The sequence below is a fragment of the Meleagris gallopavo genome, chromosome 28, assembly GCF_905368555.1.
Source record: "Meleagris gallopavo chromosome 28, MGAL_WU_HG_1.1, whole genome shotgun sequence".
NCBI classification, from domain to species: Eukaryota; Metazoa; Chordata; class Aves; order Galliformes; family Phasianidae; genus Meleagris; species Meleagris gallopavo.
In genome coordinates, this window is record NC_139431.1 from 2,364,005 (window position 1) to 2,386,930 (window position 22,926).

Below are 22,926 nucleotides of genomic sequence, written 5' to 3' on the forward strand. Positions count from 1 at the left end.
AGAACCGTGTCACAGAGTCAATTTTTGGCAGCTGGTAGCATCAATATGACATGGAGCAGAGCACGTGAAAGGTACTCTGTGTTCCTGCACCCTGTGGCACAGAGAGGGAAGTTTAACAGTAATTCAACCTCTTGGCTCTGTACCTGGTTCCTTCGTTTTGTGGCTAGCTAGTTAATAGGAAAAAAAAATGAACGAATTAAGGTTGTTGGCTTGGGTTTAAGCACTGCCTTGGCTTGCTCCTCAAAACAAATATTTTCCTTGCGGTAAGTGATGGGGTCAATCTCGTGTTGCTGACAGCAAAAAGCGTGCTCAGGCTGTCTTTTGTCTTTAGTATTTAAAATGCCTTCTGTAGTTCAGGTCAGGAGGGGTAGATCTGCTCGTGTCACACTTGTGTGAATGCAGTAGGGTGGGTGGTGTTGCAGTAGGTTGGGATCGTTGTGGTGAGGCTGCCTGGGGCAGGAAGGAGAGCTGGTCCTCTAAAGCCAGATAGCCTCCAAAGTTTTCCTTCCACCCCAGAAGATTCCCCTGCTGTGAGGGTTCCCAGTCCTTACAGCCTTGTGTGCTCTTACAGCCCCAGCTTGGCTGTGCCATTGATTGCAGTCTGTGCTTTTCTCAGGCCTGGGGAGCTGCAAACCAAAAACGTGACATCACTGCTTCTGGTTGCTCGCAATGTTTGTGAAGAGCTTTCAGAGGAGTGCCCACGTGGTGCTCCTCTTATCAGGGCACCGAATGTCTCTGTGCTGTAGTCATCAGTGATTGCACCCATCAAGGGCAGGGCTGGGAGTGGGCACAGCCCAGTGCTCCCGTGGGCAGTCCCAGCTCAGCACCTTCCTGCCATCGCCCTGCAGACCTCTGTGCACTTGGGCAATGTCAGCTGTGGCACAACCCTGGGTGCTGCAGGCAGGAGCTGTTGTGATTTGAAAGCAATTACAAACCAGATGTGCCCATCAGCCTCCCCTTTTTCCAACCCCCCCCCTCCTCCCGGTTCCCTCTTTCAGAGTTGTTTTGCGTTTTTTGCCCTTTAATTAAAACCCGTGATGCTGCTTCATAATGGAGAGCATCCATCAATATGCTGAACAGGTCGCAATGGAAAGCTGTGCTCTGGGGTCAGGGCAGGGCTGGGTTTGGTGCCCATCTGCAGAGCAGCAGTGGGAAAGTACAGAAAGATGGGAGGGCCAAAGCACATCGCGTGCAGCTGGAATCCTTTCCTTGAATATATTTGTTTTCTACTTAACTTCTAAAGCAAAGAGTGAGGGGTGACCCTGAAATGGTGGATGGCACCAGGGGGTTTCCATTCAATGAAATGAACGCAGCCCTGGGGCTATGGCAGCTGATAGCTCCATTACTGTTTGCTCTTTCTGCTCCTTCTGCTGTACCTTTTAATTGGACACACACGTGTGGAAGCAGTTTTCTTAAGTACAGACAAGAGCCTGAGGGCAAATAGAAGCTGCGCACCTTCATGAGGGCAAATAGCTTGCTTGCCAGCCCTGCTGGTCCCCGTGTGCTCACAGGGGGGTTCAGAGCAATGGGAGCTGCAAAGTGCTTCAATTTCCTTCGTTTCCTTCTGCTGTTATCACCATTAGCATTTAAAAACCAGACCCAGGCAGAGGGCGTATGACCTTAAATCGATAATAAAAAACCCACAAGATTACATTTCTAGGCTGGAAGCTGATGGTTTGGGATGGGTGTTTTTCTCTCTTCCATTTATTTGTGTTGTTTTCCCTCTCCTGATGCCACTGTAGGACATCTCCATGCTGAAGTCCCACTGTAACCAGGTTGGGACAGGTCCCAAATTTTGCTCTATACAGTGGGAATCCGATCTGTGGGTGTGATTTTCATACTCTGCAGCCTGTAGGGATGGGAGGTGTTTCTTTCCATGAGAAACCTTGCAAGCAAACCTGCATCCATGGGACGGGCAGCTCCAGCACCTGCAGTGAATCCAGGGCTGCAGTGGGCATGGAGCTCTGATGCAGACTAAGGAGAGCAGAGGCTTTAGGATGCGTTTAATTCAGTGTAAGGAGATGACCAGACCCTCTCCGTGACCCCAGATTCTCTCTCTGCTCTTTTCCCTTCTCTCCCAATGTAAGCACTGCAGTCATTGGGAGCCCATTGCCTCCCAGGTGAGAAGCATCAATCAGGATGATGAAAGCAGAGGAGCAGCTGCTTTGGGATGTGTATTAGGAGATGATGGATGACAGGAAGGATGGCTGCAGTGATCCGTGCTCTCCCCACTAAAGCAAAGTTCAAGGCTTCGTGATTAAAGGCAGTTCTTGCCTGGTTGATAATCAGGCCCAGGTTATATCCAGATACAGGGGAAATTTGTTTTATGTATTGCTTCCATGAGACCACTTCTTGTTTAAGTGGCTGGTATTGAGGTCAGCTTGTTTCCTTCAGCTGAAATAGGTGATGCTGGGTATTTCTCACCTGCCTCGCTATCTCTGCCTTTGGCATTATTACTGAATGCTGTTAGGTGGCCAACTATGGGCCTCCAAGAGGTTGCAAGCAAGGACTTGGCTGCTAGAACTCCTGTGGGATGTGCTGTTCAGCATCTGAGCAATGTGCTTTGCTCTCCTGCTGTCATTTTGTGCATGTGACGTGGAGAAGAGGACAAAATAAGCCCAATTATGGTGCATTATGGTGGCTCCAGCAGTAGTTTAGCTCAGCAGATCTGAAGTGCCAGTGGGATTTTTACCTTCTGCCTGCACGATATGTGCGTGTCTTATTTTTTTTTTCTTTCCCCCTCCCATTCAAGTGTGTGAAAATCTCCTAGGAAACGTAGCCCTAATGATCTGCCTTCTCCCCATGCTATGCTTCCTGCAAATGAAGCAGAAAGCTGCTCTCTAAATATGCTCCCTGCTTCTCCTAATGGAATGGCTGGGCAGAGGACGGAGCAGTGCTGATGGAGTTATTGCACTGGGGTGATGGCTTTGTTTGCTGGCTTCCTGCTGGAGGTCTCAGTTTTTGGGATGCACAGTTTGTTGCAGTGCTCTGAGCATTTCTGTTACTGCAGGATCTGCTGGGCTGGGAGGAAGCACGAAGAAAAAGCCCAGCAGATGCTGAGAGATTATCACCCAGGGGAGCAGCCTTTCTGGATGTGAATGGGGAGAATCGGCTTCACCCTTTGGCAATGGGTGGGTTTGGGGTTATCACCCCATGCTGTGGGTTCATCTCACCAGGCTGTCTTCTCAATGCTGCTTTCCCCACACCACAACTTGTTTGGGAGCAGGCAGCAGCTGGCAAGGGCTGGCGCAACGCGATGAGCCCTTCCCTTTGTCCTTTGGTTGGGACAAAGCCAAGCTGACCCACTCCCCTTCTCTGGGTCCTCCAGCAGATTGGAGCCCTGGGCAGGCAGTTAATGCTGCTTAATCCCCTTCCGACGTGGGATGTGTGTGAGGGGAAGGTGATAAAGCACACGGCTGCACGCAGTGTACTGACTGATGCTCAGGTCATCGCGGGCCACTACCCGGAGTTCAACCTCTGATTCCTTTTTGGATCCTGTGAAGAGTGGACAGAAATGGATATTTTTCAGTCTACAACGTTGGAAAATTGTCCATCTGTTCTTCTTGCAGTCCGGGGGGAAACAGCATTTATAGGATGGCTTGTTGTGTTGCTGGTAGAAAGGCAGCTCCCTGGGTGACGACTGCACGGTGAAATTGGGCACAGAGCAGCATGGATTGGGGGTGAGCTGCTCCCTCCTTGGAAATTGATTGGTAGAATCATAGAATGGCTTGGCTTGGATGGGACCTCAAGGATGAAGTGCCTGACGTGGTGCCTCTCACTGCCTGATAAAGACAAACCAAGGTGAAAGCCATGCTGGGAGCATAACTCCTGCTTTTCAGGCAGAGCACAGACTGAAGGGATGATTTCAGCTGAAGCTCTGTGGCAGTCTGGTTCGTGCATCCCTAAGAACCCCATTTAACATCACAGACAATTACTTTGTCGCTGGCTCTTCCCTGCAAGCACAGTGCTAATTGCCAAGGCATCTCCTAAAAGCTGTTTTCATATGCATTTGCACAACAGATTTTTGAAAGGCCATGAGGATGTGCTTAGCGCTGCTGCAAATGAGGAATGTTGCCCCATGTTTCACAATAATGACATTTTGGGACCTGCCAAATGCATAGGTTTATCACTTCTCATTCAAATGATCTGTGGACCCGTGTTCTTGGCTGTAATGGATTATCACTTCATCATGCAAGCAAAGCACAGCCTGCAGTCAGAGCCTGCTGGTGGGGAAACCACAGCCTGAAATCAATGCATTTTTTCAGGGGCCTCTGTGTTATCTTGCTGTCTCCCTGAGCTGCTGTCGTCTGGAAAATGAACCACATTAACATGCAGGTCAGGCTGCAAGGGGTGATTTTTCCTTAAGGCTTCTGCATGGGTATGGCAATACGGATATTGTAGCAGAGACAGATTTCTGTCTGTTCTGCCCAATCTTCAGAGGAGCTCACGCACCAGAGCTCTTCCCACCTCCATGCTGAGTGCGGGGAGTCGAGTGATGTGCTGGGGTGGGAGGGATGGATGTTTGTTTCTCATGCATTGGTGGTTTGAGGTTATACAAGATGGAGAATGAAGGTGTGCTCTGGCTGTGGAGCTGGGCCTCTCAAAACTCTCCATTTGCTTGCATCTCATTGATAGCCTTGGAGTCATTATGGTTGGAAAAGACCTCTAAGATCACCCAGCCCAACAACCCACCTACCACAATATTGCCCACGGAACCACATCCGTAAGAGGAGAGCAAAGGAAGAAATCCAAGCATCCTCAGCCTTGCCGTGGAGCAGAGATTGCTCTCCATGCAGTGCTGTGGGAGTTTGAGGGTGAACCACGCAGGTCTGCAACCCACAGCACTGCTGGTTCCCTGCGTGTCATTCATAACCATTGGGTGCTTTGGGTTCCACGCCGAGGCTTAGCAATGTGTCTCACCTGGAGGTGACAGCAAGCACGGCCTCAGTGAGGGGGTGGATTTACAGCTAACTGTTGGATGCAGGTGAAATGGGAAAATCACTGCTAACCCCTTTGTGCTGAGCTGAGGTTGGAACCCTCGCACTCTGCGGTCTCTTGGGTAGCTTGGTTTGATGGCGAGACTGAAAAATAATTAAATGAATTTCTACCTCCCTGAAAACTAATTGGGAAAGGATTACTGGGAGGAAATTGGAGATGCAGAGGAAAGGTCCCTGTCCCTGATGTGACCCATTCCTGCTGCCTGGGCGGGCGCTCAGCCAGATGCTGCTTTCTCTCTTGGGTGATTTGTGCAGAACAGAATCCACCGTGGCTCAGGGCTGACTCTGCTGCACTCAGGATGGATGCTGTGCTGCCATCAGCACTGCTTGAATCCGCCCCGCTTGAAAAACCCCATTTGGGATGCAGGGGAATGAAGCATTGCTTGGGAAGTTACAAAGGTCCCCAGAGCCCTGGGCAGCCCCATTCAGCTAATATCCCAACTTCTGACAGCCAATATCAACTGTCCTGCCCCACAACTAATTAATTTTATACATGAGTGGATTTAACACCATCGTTTAGCTCCGTCTGCTAGAGGAGGCTTTGAAGTACAAACTGATTATGCAGGGAGCAAGCTGGGAGCTGGTTAATAAGCTCCAACAAAGTGTATGCTGCTGGGAGACCACGTTAGATGAAACGTAGAATTTTATTGTTGTTTTCTCTCAGACCTCAGCTTGAAGACGAGGAGATTTTGTCACCGGAGAGAGAAACCCAGTGACAGCACTGGGAAGTGTTTAAAGGTGTTCATGTGCAGGGTCTGGCTCTGCTGCTCTGAGAGCTTCGTTCATTCTTCACCTCATTTGTTGGGCTCTGCTTCGCTTCAGGCAGACTGTTGTTAATGGAGATCAAATTGAAGCAGCTGAACAACCCTGCTGGTGTGGATATCGTTTCTTGGATGTTCCTGAATCCTGGTGCTCACCTCTCCCTCTGCTAAAGGCATTCTCTCTGGGTAGCCACGTTCTTTTGTTTTGATCATCTTGAGCAAATGGCAAGGAGGTTTTTAATTGAACACCTTCTGCACATTCCCAGAGAAGAGGTTTGCCAATGGGAAGCCAAGATCCAGCCAACACATTCCCCAGGGATGATCCAGGTTTAGGCAGTAATGATAGACCAATTAGGAAACCTTTCCCATGTGGCCGTTAAACGACTTTGTGCAGGACAGCATCTCCAGCCTTCCTTTTCCTTTTGATCCTTGCTACGGGCTGTTTGTTTCTTGCTTTTGTTGCTATTCTACTTATAGATCTGGCTCAAAGAGAGCACTCTGAATAGCGGACTGAGGGGCTGGAGCATCACCAAGGGCACAGCCGTCCTTTCCGGTGTGGCACTGTCCTCTAGTGGGAAAGGGGCTGCCTGGAGATCTTGGGCAAGTGTCGGAAGAGGCACATCACTGAGAGCATGCACGGCTCCGAGCATTTCTGCACTGCAGCGAGCCGGGAGTGCTTGGAATCTACCGTGGCCGCCAGGGAGGTGAGAGAAAAAAAACTCCTCAGCTCTCCTAACGCAGACGCTGAGCAGCTTTGCGCCTCCCGCACCGAAACCGCGGGGCGTTTCCCACCGCGCTGAGCTTCCGCGCTCCGCAAGGTGGCGCCATAGTGCCGGCTTCGGCGCGCCCTGCGCGGCTCCCGGCGGCGCCCGGCGGAGGGGCGGCCGGTGCCCGGGGTGGGGGAGAGGGAAGGGGGGTAGGGGTGAGTGCAGCTTTCTGGAGGTGCTGTCAGCTTCAAGGGAGCGATGCTGGAGGTCGGGGGTCCGGCAGCAATGCGCTGCTGGGGGAAGCGTTGTGCGTCTGCGGTGCGATGGAGCAACGCGAGTGACAGCGCGCTGGGAGTGGAAGGGATGTGAAATGAGGCTGAAGCGAGCTGATCGCTTCGCTTCCCGGCAGGGAAAAGCCTTTCCAACTCTGTTGCTGCCCCGGAGGTATCTCTGGTTTCCACCACAAGTGACAGAGGAATTACCCCTCGGTCTGCTGCTCTCTTGCTGACGTGGCTGCACTTGGATGTCAGATGCTGGAAATCGTTTTTGCAGTCTCTGAAAGTGCTGGGCTGGAGGAGGGGGACTGAGCTGCAAATTTCTCCCTTGTAAGCATTACAGCTCGGTGGGGACAAGTTCAGGGCCTGTTGGTACTGCGTTTCCCACTTCTGTGCCGTTCGTTCCCATCTCTTTCTGGCTTTGGTGTCAGGACTGTAGTCGCCAAAACGTGGCTCTGGTAGCCAAGGAGGTGGTGCCATGTCTGCGCTCAGGCAGACTTTGCTGGCAGTTACCAGCATGCGACCAGACCACGTCTAAGATCTTATTTAAGAAGCTGTACATTGCTCGAGTCGCTTTGTGATGCTCGAGGAAAGGGAGACTGCTTCTTCCTCTCCTGGGGCTGCATGTAAGGCTGTATCAGGGCAGATGCTGGCACTGTGCTCACTCAGCTCCCTGACATTCAGCTGCTCCCAGGCTGCGGGTCAGTCAATGCATGACATGCCCAGCAAAGTATGTCTGTGCCACCAAAGGTCAGCAGTTCTGGATGAGGGAGGCTCGCCGCAGAGCTGCTGCCATTGCTTTTGCACTTGTTAATTCCTGGCCAAGTCCTTTAGAAATGAGACTGAGGTCTTTGCCCCAAAACGCCTGCCATGACATTCTTTTGGTTACACATAAGCAGTTAAGAATTCTGGAACTGGTTGGGAAATGTTTGCCGTTATTCAAAGGGTGATCTGGTTGTGACTGTTTTGTTTTTGCACATGTGAAATGTCTGCATCTTTCTCGTGTGTCTGACAGCAGAGTTACAGCAGAGAACGCCGATGCTCCAACCTCACTCAAGCTGCTTTTATTCCTACCACGGTTATCTGTGTAGTTCTTTTCCTGTTCAGAATCAGGCAGTTATGTCTTGTGTGCTTCAAGATGTGAGGAGGATATTTCTGTGGCTGACTGGGCACATGGTACAGACACTGCCCTGACGTGTGCATTAACCACACCTGCACAATGGCAGATTGATTTCTGTCTTTTCACCTCCCTTTGAAGCTCCTGATATGGCCTTGGGCTCCTGCAGGGCATGACAACGAGGAGTAAGAACGTAAGGAACATTTCTTTTGAGCTTAATTAGCAGCATTTCTTACCCCTGCTGCATGCCTCAGGAGTGACTCCAGGCTTAGCCCCATGTCTTGCAAAACCCATTTGGCATTCTTAGGAGAGCTGATGTTTTTGGCGAGTTGGAGTTTATTCTGATAAATGTTGTTGGCACATCTGATTTATTGTCTGCCTCTGTTCCCAAGGAGACCACATATGTAGCAGTCTGAGATAAGCAGCTTATAACCCAAAGGTGGCTGCCTTAAAATATCAGCGTCCCTTCCTCTGTTTCTATTGATAGTGAGCTCTTGTTTTTTCCCTGCTATCTTTATTTCACTCTGTTATCAGGGAATTAAATGCTCAGTGCTGTGCAGAGGAACCTCTCTGTCTTTAGATTTGGCTGAAGTTCCACGTGGATTTTCTGTTATCTGCTCTGAATGTGGATCCATTGAGTATAATGGCAGCCTGTGGGCTGGTGGTGGTTTGTGCCAACATCCAGAGCTGGCAGCCTCTGCTCACCGTGGAACGAGCACAGGGGGCATTTGTGAGCTCACCTGCAGGAATAAAGGCAGCTGTCTCCTGGGCTGGCCAAGGCAAAGGGTCACATCTGGGCTGGAGGGACCGGACTTCTGCTCGAGGACCACAACAGCCCCATCCGTGGATCCCATGTGCTTCCTCACTCTGCTGTGTTGGATGGAAGGATGCTTCCCCTCACCTCCACTAAGCAGAGCTGTGACCCAGAATCCAAGCACAGAACGGCCATCTTATGGCATCCTCTGTGAGTTCCCAGCACTGCTCCCTTCTTGTGGCTGAGTCAGCAAATGGAAGATGAGTTTCCTGATTTTCAGTTCTTATTTCTCCGATTGCCTCATCACCAGTGTCTATGAAAAAGCAACCGAATAAAATCTAAAACCTCAGGGAATGGGGAACGTAAGGCTTTAGGAATGCGTCACTGGGTCTGTGCTGTGGCATCAGAGCTTGTGTTGGTGTTGAGCTCCTGCTCTTCCCAGCGCCCATCTCCCAGCCGTGAGGTTGGTTGCTGCCTCTTTGTCCCCAGGTCGTTTGCAATCCAAGTTTGGTTTCAAGGAGCAGATGAGGACAGTGTGAGAATTTGTGAGGGAGAGGTGAAGGAAATGACAAAGAGGGAAAGAATTCATTTCTAGCAGAGAGATTTTCAGACTGTAATTAACCTGGGTTCTCCATGCATGTATGTGCACGCACACAGCCAAGCAGAGCTGTCTTTGATCTCTGCAAGGCTTGGGAGAGCAGAGGCTGCAAAATCAAATTTATTAGGGACAGAGCATGGGGATAACTGCAGTGCTTCCCTTGGGGTGCTGGAAAACAGCAGGTTTGGGTTCACTCAGCATCTCTTGTAGCCTACAGAGCACAGGAGGAGATGCAGTGGACCTAAATACAGCAGTGAGAGGGGAAGTGATGCTGCATCTCTTGTCAGGTCTGGCAAAGTGCACTGCAATTAATTAACCCCCAAATCAGCTGTGCCCGGGTTTGCACCCCCATCCTAACCCCCCTGGCAGGAGCTGGAAGGGCTGAAGTGATGCAGGATGAGTGGTGGGTTGTTATCAAAGCTCCTGCTGCTTTCATTGAGCCCTGTGATTTTTTGTGGTTGGGTTACAGCAAATGCTGCTCCATGAGCATCACCACTGGGATGGTACAAAGGGAGGAAGCCACTCCAATTCTGGTGTTAGCATTGGTGTGTTCATAGCAAAGCCAAGTGGGCATCTAATTTAGGATAGGAATATAGGATTAAAAGCTTCTTACAGAGGTCAGAACCAGATGCTTCAAGCAATGGTTGATTTATTTATTTATTTTTTTGATTGCACAGAAAATGTCTGGAGTTAAAAAATGGGCACATTTTGCTCAATATATCATTCCTGACACCTTGTGGATGTTGCCTTCTGGTTCCAGGTGAGTGGAAAACATGGATGGCTCTGATTTTTCATTTCTGAGCTATAAAATCATGTGGATTTTTGGTAGAATTCACTTCCAATCTGTGTTCCAACAAAAATTTACAAGAACGGGGCAACGTTATGGAAAGTCGTGTGCTGAACCTTTGTGCAAGAGAGGATTGCTTCATTTTTTCCCAAATATTTGTTGGCATTTATTAATATCTGAGTGGATGCTATGGGCGCTCTGTGTTAGCTTTCACAACAGCCCCTCAGATGTGACCCTGTGCCATTCCATCTGCCTTTAAGCAAACTCTTCTCATCTTTTGTGGGATTGGGTTGGCTTCATTGAGCACGCCGTTGGGAACCCATTGCAGTTTTGGTATTCTGGTGCCCTAAAACCTATTTCTTTCTCTATATCCACTTGCACAGTGATGAGCCAAAGAGAGTGAGTGAATCAGCCTGAGGAACGGCTCTGAAATAGATTTTCTCTTTAGTTTGCCCTTTTTATGAAATCATCAGGTGCGCCCGAAGGAGACAAGACCTATTTTTTCCCTTTTTGGTTTAATATCACGCCTGTATTTCTGGCACTGTCTCCTCATCTAGCAGAAATAGCTGCTTGCACCAATTTCTACGTGCTTTGATGTGCAGGTGGGAGTGCATGAGAGTGCTGTGGTGCAAAGTTCCCTCGTGTGCCATCACCTGGATGCATCAAGCTGTCAGCATTCCAGTGACATCAGAACCGAAGCACTGGGGATTGTGTTTGCCTTACATCTGACCAGCTTCTTTGTTCCTTGTTGGTTTTTTTTTTTTTCCCCCCTCAACGCTGTCCAAAATGTGAGCCTTGCTTTCTAATGAGAAATCAATAGGGTGCAGGCTCACTTTGTTAAGCTCGTGTCACACATGCACGATGACAAGGCTCTGCAGACAGCAAAGCAGCTGAAGTGTCCCTCTGGCTGTTAAATGCCTGGAAAATGCTTTTTTTTTTAAAGCATAGCATAGTTGATATTTCCCAACGAGGGGGAATTTTGGGTGGTGCATCAGCAGCTTGGAGGTGATTTCACAGGAGATGTTGGAGGCGAGCATCCTGCTTTTCTCTTTTGTCATTGCTTTGTGCAGAACTTGGAGAGCACACCTCTTAGTTCTGTGTATTCTGAAGGCTGTGCAGGTTTGGAAGAACCTGTTTTCCATGCAGGCTTTTGATGCTAAGGGAAAATTCACTTTGTGTGATAGAGCAAGAGGAAAACCTAATAATGCAGCAGAGCTGCGGGAATGTTGGCATAGAGATTGCTTCTTGCTTCAAGTATGGGATGACTGAGTACATGTGCTGGGAGAGCTGAATCTGTTCACAGACTTGCAGATGCACCTTGGAATAGGAAGAAGTGATCCATAGCTGCAGGAGCAGGCCCAGCTCAGCTCTCTGTTGCAGCATCAGAGCTCAGAGGTTCCTCTGCAGATCTTTGCAGTTCTGCCTTTACCTCTGCTGGAGCCACTTGTGCTGTTCCCTTACCATCCCTTGGCTGTTCTGTTTACAGTGTAAGTTCTTGGAGCCTACAAGTTGTTATGCTTGTGCAGATTCTTGCACAATAAGCACCCATAGCAGTTATACCCTACGAGCCTGTAGACACTCCCTTAATCCAAATAATAGTATACAAAGGCTGTTTACTTGGGATATGTGCTGTTCCTTGGGGTATGCTTTCAGAAACCACACAGACGTAATAAACTCTGTGACAATAACCTCTCGAGACAAAGTAATTAGATGATTTATAATGAATGACCATTTTACCTGACTTAAAAAATCATGCTAATGGCAGAGAGAAGAGCAGAGGTGGCTCTCAGCCATTCCTGCCTCCTATCAAACCCTGTGGATGCAGGTCTCAGTCCCAGCAGAGGTGACCCATCTTCATCTGGTTTGAAGCAGATGAACTGCATTCCAGGCTACAAAGTGAGTGCCTCTCATGTGGAACCTCCCTTAATAATCAACATATTGGTTTGTACTGATAGAGATCACATACTGAATTTCATTACAGGATGATGCTTACCGTGGTCTTTGCAGCATGCTGTCGTCTCCTTGGCAGCTGTTTTGCATCTTGGAGTTGGCTGCAGTTCAGTGCTGAAGGAATTCTTTACTGTTTGTCATTGGAAAGCCCTTTGGGGTGAATGGTGTTACATAAATGTGAGATTATAATTAGGCATTAATCTGTTCTGGAATAATGAAGAATATTTAAATGTGCTTTTTCATCTAGTAATCTTCACTTAATAGGAAGAAGAATCAATCAATTTATCACTGTCTTGCTATGGCATTCTCCTACCCCTCCAGCTAGAACAGCAAACTGCAAATTGCAGAAAATGCTTGAGCAAGGATGGCAGCATGATTGAACAGAGCCCTGTGATCCACACTGAAGCTATTTATCCTCAGCGGCTTTGGGAATTCTACTTTCCAATGTTTTCATCCAAACAAGTCTGCTACCCCAAGCCTACGAGTCAGTGTTACACAACCTCAGGGAGCTGCTGGGGGGGTTCTGGTGTGCTGTGTGACAGATGGGTGCCCTGGGGCAGAGGTCAGGCTATGGGCATTGATTTCAGCTAAGTGATCAGAGGCAGGAGGCTGTGTAAGGCTGCTGGTAGCACTGACTTTGAGTCGAAAATTGCCTGTTTAATCAGATCTGTTTTATTCAGTAGAGATTAGAGACACTAATGTTAATGAGGAGAAAAGCCTTAGGATGGAAAACAAAGCTTGTTTTCCAGCTTTGTGCTTTAGGACTGCATTGGCTGCTCAGTTCAGGTCATTTTAACTTTCACTGTAAAATCCTCAGCACAAACAGCCACACATCTTGTGTGTATTTGACTGACCGACCCCTGCTGTTCCTGCTCCATTCATTCTAGCAGTTATCTGTCTTAATGTTCACCACGGGTGTAGCACGTCCCTTGCCAAGCCTCACCTTCCCAAGGGTTCATGAGATCCCAGGGCTGTGCTACAACGTATGAATCTTTATGTCAAAGAGGACAGAGGAACCCGAAACAGAAGTGGTGAAATAGAGATGTTAGTTACTGAGTTCCAGCAAAGCCCTGGGAAGTTAAAGCGCATCAGAGGGTTTCTAGAAGCACTGATGTAGCTGTGCGTCAGCTGCTTTGTGTTAGATGTATCTGTCAGCCTGGAAGGGAGCTCCAAGTGAGTCTTGGAGCCTTAACCCAAAACATCAGGGCCCCAAAAAGAGGCAGTACCAGCTTTACCACAGACTGCTTAGTCAGGTCTATTTTAATTTCAGAGAGAAAGCAGCTCGAGATAGGGTTAGTCAGTTTGGTAACATTCCTGACAGCTGCAGCAATAGATGATGTTTGTTTACTTTTCATATACTACATACAACTTATTTATTTTTTTTTTAGGATAAAGATAGAACTTACTTAAGAGTTGGCTCATTTTTTATTTCAAGCTGATGCCTGGTTGAGATGAACTAGCTCCAACAGGCCTGTGTAATTATAGTAGTTCATAGTAGAACTTCCAGTTCTGTGTGCATGAGCAGATAAGAGAGCAAAACCAGAATTAGTGACTTGTTGTGAAGTCCTCTACTGCTCTATGGGTAAGGAGTAAGAACAGCTCTACAGTCACCTCTGCCACAGACATAGAATTGACTCATAATTGTGCAGATGAGTGTTGGGGAAGGTTGAAAGTGGCAAATGTGGAACTCACAACAAAGCAGAATTATATTATGGGGTCTTTTTTGAACTATTTGTTATTTTGAACGACTGTTTTCATCACCTAATTGATGCCACTACACACCCATACTCGTTACAGCCCATGGAATACACAATCCAAGCATTTTATTTCATGAGCAAACACAGGAAATCCAAATGAGGCATACAGATATACATAGGCACACAAATATATACACATCAATATACATTTATACAACGCAGAAGAGTTAATTCCATTAATTAAGGAATACATCTAATGCAATAAAGACATGAGACAAGTCAGATCTGCCTTCGTGATGCCATAGCATCATGAGAAGCTATGGAATGATTTATTCAGCATCAATCAGAGTTTAAAAATGTAGTCAAGTCTCTTACGTGTCTGTAACTTGAATTTTCCAAAGATCATCCTTCAGGTAATTAGCTGAAGGGGACAGGGGTTAGTTAATAAATAAAATACTATGGCTAACGACTCACATAATGAACTTTAAATCCATTATTTCTTAGAGGAATGAATGTGTCTGTACACTTCAGGATGTAAAGCTTGAATATTCAACTTGACTAAATTCTGTTTTAGGGAAGTGCCCAAAACAAAATAAAGAAAAAACAACACAAAATTGGATGGATTTCAATGTTAATCTTGACCAAAGTTCTGCTGTAGTCCCGAAGTTACATTAGACAATAACAAATTTCAGTATTTAGATTTACTTGGCATGTGTATGGGGGAAAGAAACTGAGAATTCTGAACTTAATTCCTGCAGAAACATGATCCTAAAAATACTGAAAGATGAAGACAGGCAAACTCAGTAAGACAGCTCCCCAGTCCTTATTCAGGAGCTTTCTTACATGCCTCAGATGTCTAGAGAACAAGCTGCTAAAAGCAAGAGAGATCATAGAGCCAAAGCTACAACACTTGAAGGCATTTGTTCAGCTGCTCTTGAATGCAGCTCTGGGCAATGGGTGGTCTGCATGGCTACACGAGCAAAGCTCCTTCAGACCATTATCCATCAACCAAACCAACTATTTTTCAAGACTTTTAAGCTGTATTTCCAGCAAGTGAAAGACCTCTCTGCTAATACTGTTTTAGAAAAGAAGAAAAATACTGTTAAGAACAGAATTAATTGAGGAGATTTAAGTGTAAAAGGAAAACAGACCAGGACCTCAATGCAAATGCACCTGCTGTCTGCATGTCCAGGTATTGGAGAGGCAGATCTCATCAAGCCATATGTCTGGTCAGAATAATGCATACACACCAGGCAGGTGTAAGAGTTGAAGGAAAGCTACAGTAAAAGATGACAACTTCCTTTCTTAGGGTTGCTCTCCAGATTTCGTAGCTTCCTCTATTGTTGAAACTCTGATGGGTCAGCAGGAAGAAGAGTCCAAAACAACCAGCAGTGCAATGTATCTAGGGGAAATGCTGTGGTGTCTCTTAGATAAATGTTATCTGATATACTCCTCCTCAGAGATGCATGACATGTCTTCATCTGTGTTTTCCTCCAAATCTGGCAAGTTGCCCCATAGCAATACATTCACACCTGGTGGAAAGAAGGTAAGACAGACAAGGAAGAAAACAGAAAGAAAAGGTAGTTTTGGGATTGTGACCTCGTTTTCAGGTTGCTCTAGTGTCTATTTTCAGAGAAAATAACTACCCTTATAGCTGCAAAACCTGGTAAATCACATTCATGTTAAATACATCAAGACTATTTCCTACTTTTCTTCCAAAGTGATCTTAAGTGTTGTTTACAGCACCGTTCAAAGAATTAAGTCCCTGTATACCGATGTACTCGTGTAGTTAATTCACGTGGTTATTGATAGTCCCCTCATGGCTGATTTACTTTTAAACGCGTTGATTTGAAGCGCAGGGTGACACTGAAAGGTTTAGACAATAAGTTACTCTCATGTGCAAGGCAGAGAAATGATTTGTCAGAATGCTATGCACTCCTGAGGACTCAAGGCAAATTATGCTAGACACTTGGCATCCAAACAAGATCTAGCTGAATAAAGCAGTGAGCATGAGCTGCAATTCCAGCTTGAGCTAATGGGGACTCAGTTATATGGGGTCAAAGTGACAACATGACTCACCCAAAAAAGAGTGCCCATAGGACAGCTGCCTGATAGCACAGTAAAGCCATACATACTGTTATAAATAGCAGCCAGTGGCCACATTGCTGCCACTGCTTATAATATTGCTTCAGAAAATCCTGACTTCTGTCTTTGAGAACAGTAGGTTTTCTGATGAAGCTAATTTCTGCTAGAAATATTAACCTACCCAATAACTACCACTACCTCCTCCATAGTAGCTTGCTAGATTAGCAGTACAGTAACACTTGCTGTATGCTTCCATATGTTATATGTTCTCCATATGCTTTAACTACACTGAGATGTCTCATTAGAAAGTGGATTTGGAATTCAGGATTTCAGGGAAGAGAAGGAAACATATGTGTTCCTTACCAGAAGAGTCTAGTCTGTTGATGCCAAAGACTGCTTGGCTATAGAACATCCAGAAGTGACCATTATTACAGGACAGCAGGCAAGGTTTGCAGGGAGAAATCACATGATAACCAACAATGTTACCACTGGAAAGACAAGTGAAATAGTGAGCAACACAAATGCCCGATAAAAAAGTAATTTTTTAAATTTATCTAACTCAAATTAATGTTCTGTAGCCAGAATACAAGACAGCTATGTGATGCTTCTGTTGTGATAAAGTTAAGGGAACGTAATCAAGCAAGCATCGAAAATATTTAGAGAACATCTGTCAGAAGTTATGGAATATCAAGGTTTTAGATCTTTGGCACAGAGAACCATTTAGTAACATAAATTGTGTAATCCAGAGCAGTAATCTGGAGTAGTTTGCATACCAATGGTACTGTATCACTAATTGTAGCATGTTGTTTTTTTTCTGAAGGCCAGTGATTCCACTGGAATCAAATCCATCGTGTGCATACAGTCCCTCTATAGAGAAACACTGTGTATGAGAGAGTATCAGGAGTAGGAGGAGTATTGAGACTGAGAACATAGATGCCTTATCTGGTTGGAACTTAATGATAGATTTTCTACTTTCTCAGTCATGTACTCCAGAGAGATATTTCTGTCCTAAGAAGACACAATTTTACCATAACCCACTCCTACCCTTTAAATCAGAACAAGGTAAAAGTCACACTTACGAAGCAGAGAGGATTCTCTCCACTCTACAAGGAATGTGTTAGGTTTGTTTTTAATCTTAAATATCATGCATTAGTAAAGAGGATAAAAGAACTCCAAGAACTTTAGTGACAGCATCTTCCATCTGCTTGCAACAACTAGATCTGCCAAGAGGATGTTCTATTAATTAGAACGAATAACTACTTCTTACTGCAGCCTTATTCACACAATTATCTCAGTGTTGAAGCAGACGTTTAATCAAGCAGGTGGCAAGAAAGCCTTCCCATATACTCAGACTACTGACAAGGTTGTCACATTTCCACTTGGGACTTGCACAGAAATAGACTGGCAGCCAAACCCAGAAGCAGTGGGCTGAGTTTTTATCAGGCAGCATTAAATCTGAAATGGAGCATGCAATCTGTTCCAAAGCTGAAAGCTGAAGGAACTGCAGCAGTCTGCAGTGAGAAGGACGAGCAGCACTGCATGCATGGTGAGTGGGTGGGTGCTGCTGCCACTGAATGACATCCTTACCACTTCAAACACGCGATGTTCTTCAGTTTGCACTTGCAGATCTCAGTGAAATAGCAGCTGCCGATGAAGTCAATGGTGCTGGGTGGGAAGAATGGAAAAGTTTAGCTATGTCTCTGCTTCCAGCAGGAAGGATTCAATAATACAGATGTGAAATCACAACAAAGCCATGTTAGTGTCAGTCTTGTGTGCTGCTTCATTCATTTAAAGCTCTCCCAGGAGGAAACTGTGCCCAATCATAGAATGGCCTGGGTTGAAAAGGACCACAGTGCTCATCCAGTTCCAATCCCCTGCTATGTGCAGGTCACCAACCAGCAGCCCAGGCTGCCCAGAGCCACATCCAGCCTGGCCCTCAATGCCTGCAGGGATGGGGCATCCACAGCCTCCTTGGGCAACCTGTTCCAGTGCCTCACCACCCTCTGGGTGAAAAACTTCCTCCTAATATCCAACCTAAACCTCCCCTGTCTCATTTTAAAACCATTCCCCTTGTCCTATCACACAGGGGCGATGCTCCCAAGGGAACAAGAAGACCCACACGATGTGTCCTATTAAGGATCCCTTCTGAAGAGCCCAGAAATTTCTCCCACAGCACAGCAGCTTAAAGCCTTGCCAAAGCAGGCCTTGGACCCCTTCTCTCCTTTCGAACCCCGACTTTCTTATCAGCACCTCGTTCTTCTATCTTATTTCCTCAGCATTCAAATGTTATTGTGGGAAAGCAGCACAGCCAGCTCGGAGCCTGGTTGTTCCGGTAACTGGGCAGAGCAGGTTGGTTGTATTTGCAGGTTCTCAGAGCGCAGTTTGTGTTCTGCAGGAGCTCCCCGCTCTGTGTGCGGTTCGACGCCCGGCCCGGCGCTCCTGAGGCGGCTCTTACCCCGAAGGCGGGATGTCGGTGGAGTAAAGATCAGTGTCGGTGTCGGCCAGCAGCACGGCTTTCATCCCCCGCGAGCTCAGCACCTGCTGGCAGAAGCGGCAGCACAGCACGGTCACGCTCCGGTCCGCGAACGCGCAGCCATCGCCCGACATCGCGAGCGGCCGCCGCTCCGCTCTGAGCCGCCAACGGCCACGCTTCTTCCTGTCAGTTTGAATTCCCAACCTCGGTCACCTATTGGTCGTGACGGGCCACGCTCCCCTATTCTGATTGGTGAAGAGTAGGGGCGTGGCGCTTTCTTTCTTGCACGCCGTTGGAGGAGTTGGGTGGCAACACCCCTACTGGCCGGACATTGGCGGAGGGGCACGCCCTGCTTCGCTTCCATTGGTTCGTCCGGTAAGCTCTTTGCATAGCTCGCCCCTCCCCTCCGCAGTCCTCGGGGCGGAGGCCACAGCACTGCGCTTAGCCCCGCCCATTGGTCCGCGGAGGGGCGGAGCCACGAGAGCCAAGCGGTGGGCTCTCCCGATTGGCTGTCACTCCCGCTTATCTCCCCCATCTCTCTCCGTCTATTGGCAGCACCGCGTGGCGGGGGCGGGCCCGGCTGCGGGCTGCCGTGGGTGAGCGGGTGGCGGGCGGGCGGCAGCGGCCGGAGGACGCCGGGCTGCGGGAGGCGGCTCCGCAGTGCCCAGGTAACCGTCCCGCCCGGCCGCGGGGCACCCATACAGCGGGGAACAGCCGCCGGGCCCCCCCTCAGCCCCTTCCTTTTTAGATTTTCCCCTTTGGTTGCGGCCCCCGAGGCGGGGCGTGGGGCACGGGAGCCCCGCTGTGTGTGTGTGTGTGTGTGTGTGTGCGTTTGTGTGTGTGTTCCCCCCGGGGATCCGCCGCCGTTTCCTTCCCCACCGCCCTCATTGTTCTGCGGGGCGGGATGCGGATCCGCTGTGTTTATTCTCTCCTTCCTCCCGCGGGGTTAGGGTAAAAAAAAAAAAAAAAAAAAAAAAAAAAAAATCGAAAAAAAAAAGGCGGAAAAAAGAAAGGCGGAAAAAAAAAAGGCAAAAAAAAGAATAAAAGAAAAGGGGTGAAAAAGAAACCCAACCGCAGCCGAACCGCGCCGTGCCCGGCTGCCATCCGCGGGGTGCCGCCCCTCCCCGCCCCTCACCTGCCCGCCCTAAAGCTCCGCTCCCGCTCTGCAGGCACACAGCGACGGAGCCGCGCCGCCGGACGGATCGGAATCGCCGCCCTCCAGCCCCCCCCACCCCTCCTTTTTCACCGCCTCCCCCCCCAGCCATGCGCTGTGCCAGGACGGCCCCCGGGCTGCGCCGCTGTCGGGAGGCGCCGCGCTGATGCTGAGCCGCCGCCGCTGCGCTGCCCCCCGCGCTGCCCCACGCCCAATCTCCATGGACTGATTTTTTTTTTTTCAATTTTTATTTTTCCTTCCCCTCCCCCTTCCCCCCTCCCCTTTTTTTTCCTTTCCCCCCTCCCCCCTTTTTTTTTTTCCCTCCTTTCCCCCCCTTTTTTTTTTTTTTTTTTTTCATTATTCGGGGCGTTGAGGGCGAATCGCGTTTGTAGGTTGTGGATCCGCTTGGAGATTAAGCTTGAAAACATGACGTCGCCAGCAAAATTCAAAAAGGATAAGGAGATCATCGCTGAATATGACACTCAGGTGAAAGGTAGGGACTGCTTCGTTCCCCTCTGTCTGCTGGTTGCAGCTCTGCCTCGCGATTGTGGGAGTTTGCAGTGGATGTTGGGTGGGGAAGGGGAAATGCTTTGCAGATTGCCTGGAATCTGCGGGGCTCGCTCGTAATGCAATGCTGGGTCGGCTTTGCAGTGCTTTTTCTCGTCCTCCATAGGGTGAGTTCCTCCCGTGCTGTTGCTATTTTAAGGTGTCTCGGCTTTCTTAGCGAACACAACGGATCTTTGAGTTGGGAAAGATCCGTGTTGTTCTGTCTGCCGTTCTGAGCCCAGGCTTGGCGTTTGAAATATGAGAGCCACTTAATTGCTTTTTAATCCTCCCATCGCAGGAATCTTTGCAGAATCTGTGCGGTGTCAGAAGAGCCTCTTTCAGCCAGCGGTAACTGGGACTTTGCCGAGGGTCCCTGCAAGGCAATTTGTGCTGGAAAGTTCCATTTATTCGAGCTTTTGCTCTTGCTCAGCCCCTAACATTGCTGCCTGCTCTCCTCCCTGTGCTCTTGAGTGCAACGCCTCAAGGTTGCAGTGTGTGCATGCACAAGCAGACAGTTGCATGCGGGCAGAGCCGAAGAAAGCTGATGCTCCAATGTTACTCCAATATCATTGCAGGGAAGGTAATAAAGCAGCAGAGGCATATTTGCAATGATTGTGCAAATCTTCCGCAGAATTCAGCTGGCTGGGCTTCAGGCCCATCATGTGCCAAAGGGGGAAAGGAAAAAAAAAAAAAAAAAAGAAGAGGAAAGATGGTGAAATGTCAGCTTAGCTTCTTGTTTTTGCAAAGTTTTCAATAGAACGCTTATTAAAAGCGATCATGATTGCTCGTGCTTGGCTTGATGTATGGCTGTGAGGGCGTTAGGAGGGTTAGTGATTTATCTAATTGGTTAAAACTTGCTTGGTATGCTTGTAGCCTGCAAGAAGGATGGCCTTCGGGCAGGGCTGACGGAGCGAAATCAATGGGAGTTATACAAAAAAAAATGTGATTTAAATCTGAGGAGGAAACCTAGATTAAAAGTGACAATTAAAATATCACTCTGCAATTACACACTGCGCTGTTTCTTCCTGCTGGGGGGGGTGTGTGCTGGTTGTGGACCTTTGGGATAGCTTTGTGTGTCCCATCCTGACCCCAGTGCTGTGCACCTAGAAGACATTTGGACGTCTTTGTTTTAAAAAACATGCACAACTGAGCAAATGTAGGGCTGGGTGAGAGCTTATTTTGATTGGCTTTCTTTTAGAATTGGATTCTTGAAGATAGGAATGGAGAAGAATGGGTTTCTTTTTTACTCGTTGAGTTTCTGTTCCTGTTTCCTCATCGTCGTTGGTGGAAATGGGAATTGGAGATTGTGGTAGTTGGCAAATGCAGTATTTGGGATTAAACTAAACAAATACTGACTGTGACATGTCAAAGGGACACAGTGACCAATGGGGCTTTAGCATCAGTAGGGCTCATCCCATCTCTTCACAGAATCACACAGAATGGCCCGAGTTGGAAGGGACTTCAAGGATCACGAAGCTCCAACCTCCCTGTCACATGCAGGGCCACCACCCTCCCCATTTAATACCAGCCCAGGCTGCCCAGGGCCCCATCCAAGCTGGCCTTGAACACCTCCAGGGATGGACGGGGCATCCACAGCCTCTCTGGGCAGCTGTTCCAGCACCTCACCACTCTCATAGTAAAGAAGTCTCCTCATGTGTTGGAAAAGCAAAGCCATTATTCCCTTTTCCAAAAAAGAGACCAAGAGGATGAGCAGAGCTGGGAGGAGCCCCTCCATCTGCAGAGACCATTGGTGTCAGAGCTTGGGTCAGCTCCTCCTGTGTGCTTCCTATCCTCTGAGAAGCTCTGGGCTCCCATCCCCACGTGGTGGAGCTTGCCTTACATCTCAGATGCTTTGGTTTCAGGTCAGATAGCAATCTGGCAGCATCAGAGTGGAAAGACCTCTTTGGCTTGTAATGCAGGAGGCTGCTGGGCTCTGCTGCAGTGGGAGCATAAATGGTGTTAAGAAACACATCTGGTCATTAAGCATCCATCACAGTGTTGGCGTCCTGATGGTGTTTGTACACAGGAACAGCATGGAAGTGGTGCAAACTGGGATGATGGGATGTTGAGCATCTTCTGTGACAATGGTGGGAATGAGACAAGTTGGGTGCTGGTGCGCTGTGCAGCATTGGCTGCTACTTTCCTCATCAGAGGGGAAATTCTGGGATGTTCTGTGCTGGTATTTGGCACTCTGTGCTGGGCTCTGTGTTGGAGCTGTGTTTAGAGGCTCCATTTAAAAGCATTTACCCACTAACGTACTCAAGCACTTTAAATTATTACTGATAGAATGATTGAGCTTTGTTTAAAAATTTAATAGTCTTAAGTTAATCAACGACTGCTTACAGGATGATATTGGTTTATGGCTAATAGATCATTTACACAACGCTTTCTGGTTTTCTGTTGCTAAATTAACTTGGTAATTTTTTTTTTTTTGTTAGAAGTGTATGGAGGGGTGGGATGCTGATGGGAGGGGAGGGATGGCATTCTGACCAGGGGGACAGGAGGACAGACAGGATGCTGCTGAAGGGGTGGGATGCCGATGGAGGAGACTTTGTTCTCCCTTGCTCTTGTCCTGCAGGTGTGGTCTTCTTCCAACAACCAGCTCTCTGCTTTTTGGAATGAGATTCTTCCGGTGGTTTCTGCGTGCAGCTAGTGATGTTAGGTTGGGACGAGCTTCTGGAGGTGGGAAAGATTTACCTCTTCCATATGCAGTGACCAGGGGACAAGGAAGGTGCGATGTCTTTGTGGGTACCAGTGCAGCATCCACGCGCAGCCTGTGCTGACCAGGTCTGAGCCCACAGCCGACCGCCTGAGCTCCCTCCAACCTCAGATATGTGATGCTCCAATGCTCTCCTCAGCTGTGAGCTCAGTGACACATCTCTGCCTTGCAGATCCGTTGCATCGAAGTGTTGGTGGGCACAGCCTGCAGCGTGGGGCTGTGCTGCCCGGTGCTGCTGTAGGTGAGTGTGGCTGTGCTCCTTGTGAAAGCTCACTGAAATCACTGCTTTGAGGGGGGAAAAAACTAC

General features: G+C 48.2%; 2 protein-coding genes across 8 annotated transcripts in view; one reads left to right on the plus strand and one right to left on the minus strand.

Annotated features, from left to right (window-relative positions):
* Nucleotides 1–13,752: 13,752 nt before the first annotated feature.
* On the minus strand, nucleotides 13,753–19,401 carry FAM72A (family with sequence similarity 72 member A). 2 transcript variants are annotated; one of them, XM_085210189.1, is made up of 5 exons: nucleotides 19,337–19,401; nucleotides 18,184–18,266; nucleotides 17,316–17,393; nucleotides 16,092–16,216; nucleotides 13,753–15,175 (listed from the first exon to the last, which is right to left on the minus strand). In XM_085210189.1, the coding sequence occupies exons 2-5, from the start codon at nucleotides 18,246–18,248 to the stop codon at nucleotides 15,081–15,083; spliced, it is 363 nt and encodes a 120-aa protein (XP_085066315.1). In that variant the 5' UTR covers nucleotides 18,249–18,266; nucleotides 19,337–19,401; the 3' UTR covers nucleotides 13,753–15,080. The 2 variants fall into 2 exon arrangements, with proteins under 2 accessions (XP_085066315.1, XP_010722492.2); XM_010724190.4 differs by lacking the exon at nucleotides 19,337–19,401 and having other exon boundaries at nucleotides 18,184–18,405.
* Nucleotides 18,753–22,926, plus strand: part of SRGAP2 (SLIT-ROBO Rho GTPase activating protein 2) — an 84,808-nt gene continuing 80,634 nt past the window's right edge. For 4 of the 6 annotated variants that reach the window (XR_014879882.1, XR_014879881.1, XR_014879883.1 and 1 more), the window contains exon 1: nucleotides 19,200–19,847. Coding sequence is in view for 3 of the 6 variants with exons in the window: in XM_085210186.1 (XP_085066312.1) it covers nucleotides 19,781–19,847 (67 nt within the window). In the remaining 3 variants the exon portion in view is untranslated. Of the gene's footprint in view, nucleotides 18,870–19,199; nucleotides 19,848–22,926 lie in introns of those variants that run through there. The other 2 variants (XM_085210187.1, XM_085210188.1) reach the window with 2 other exon arrangements.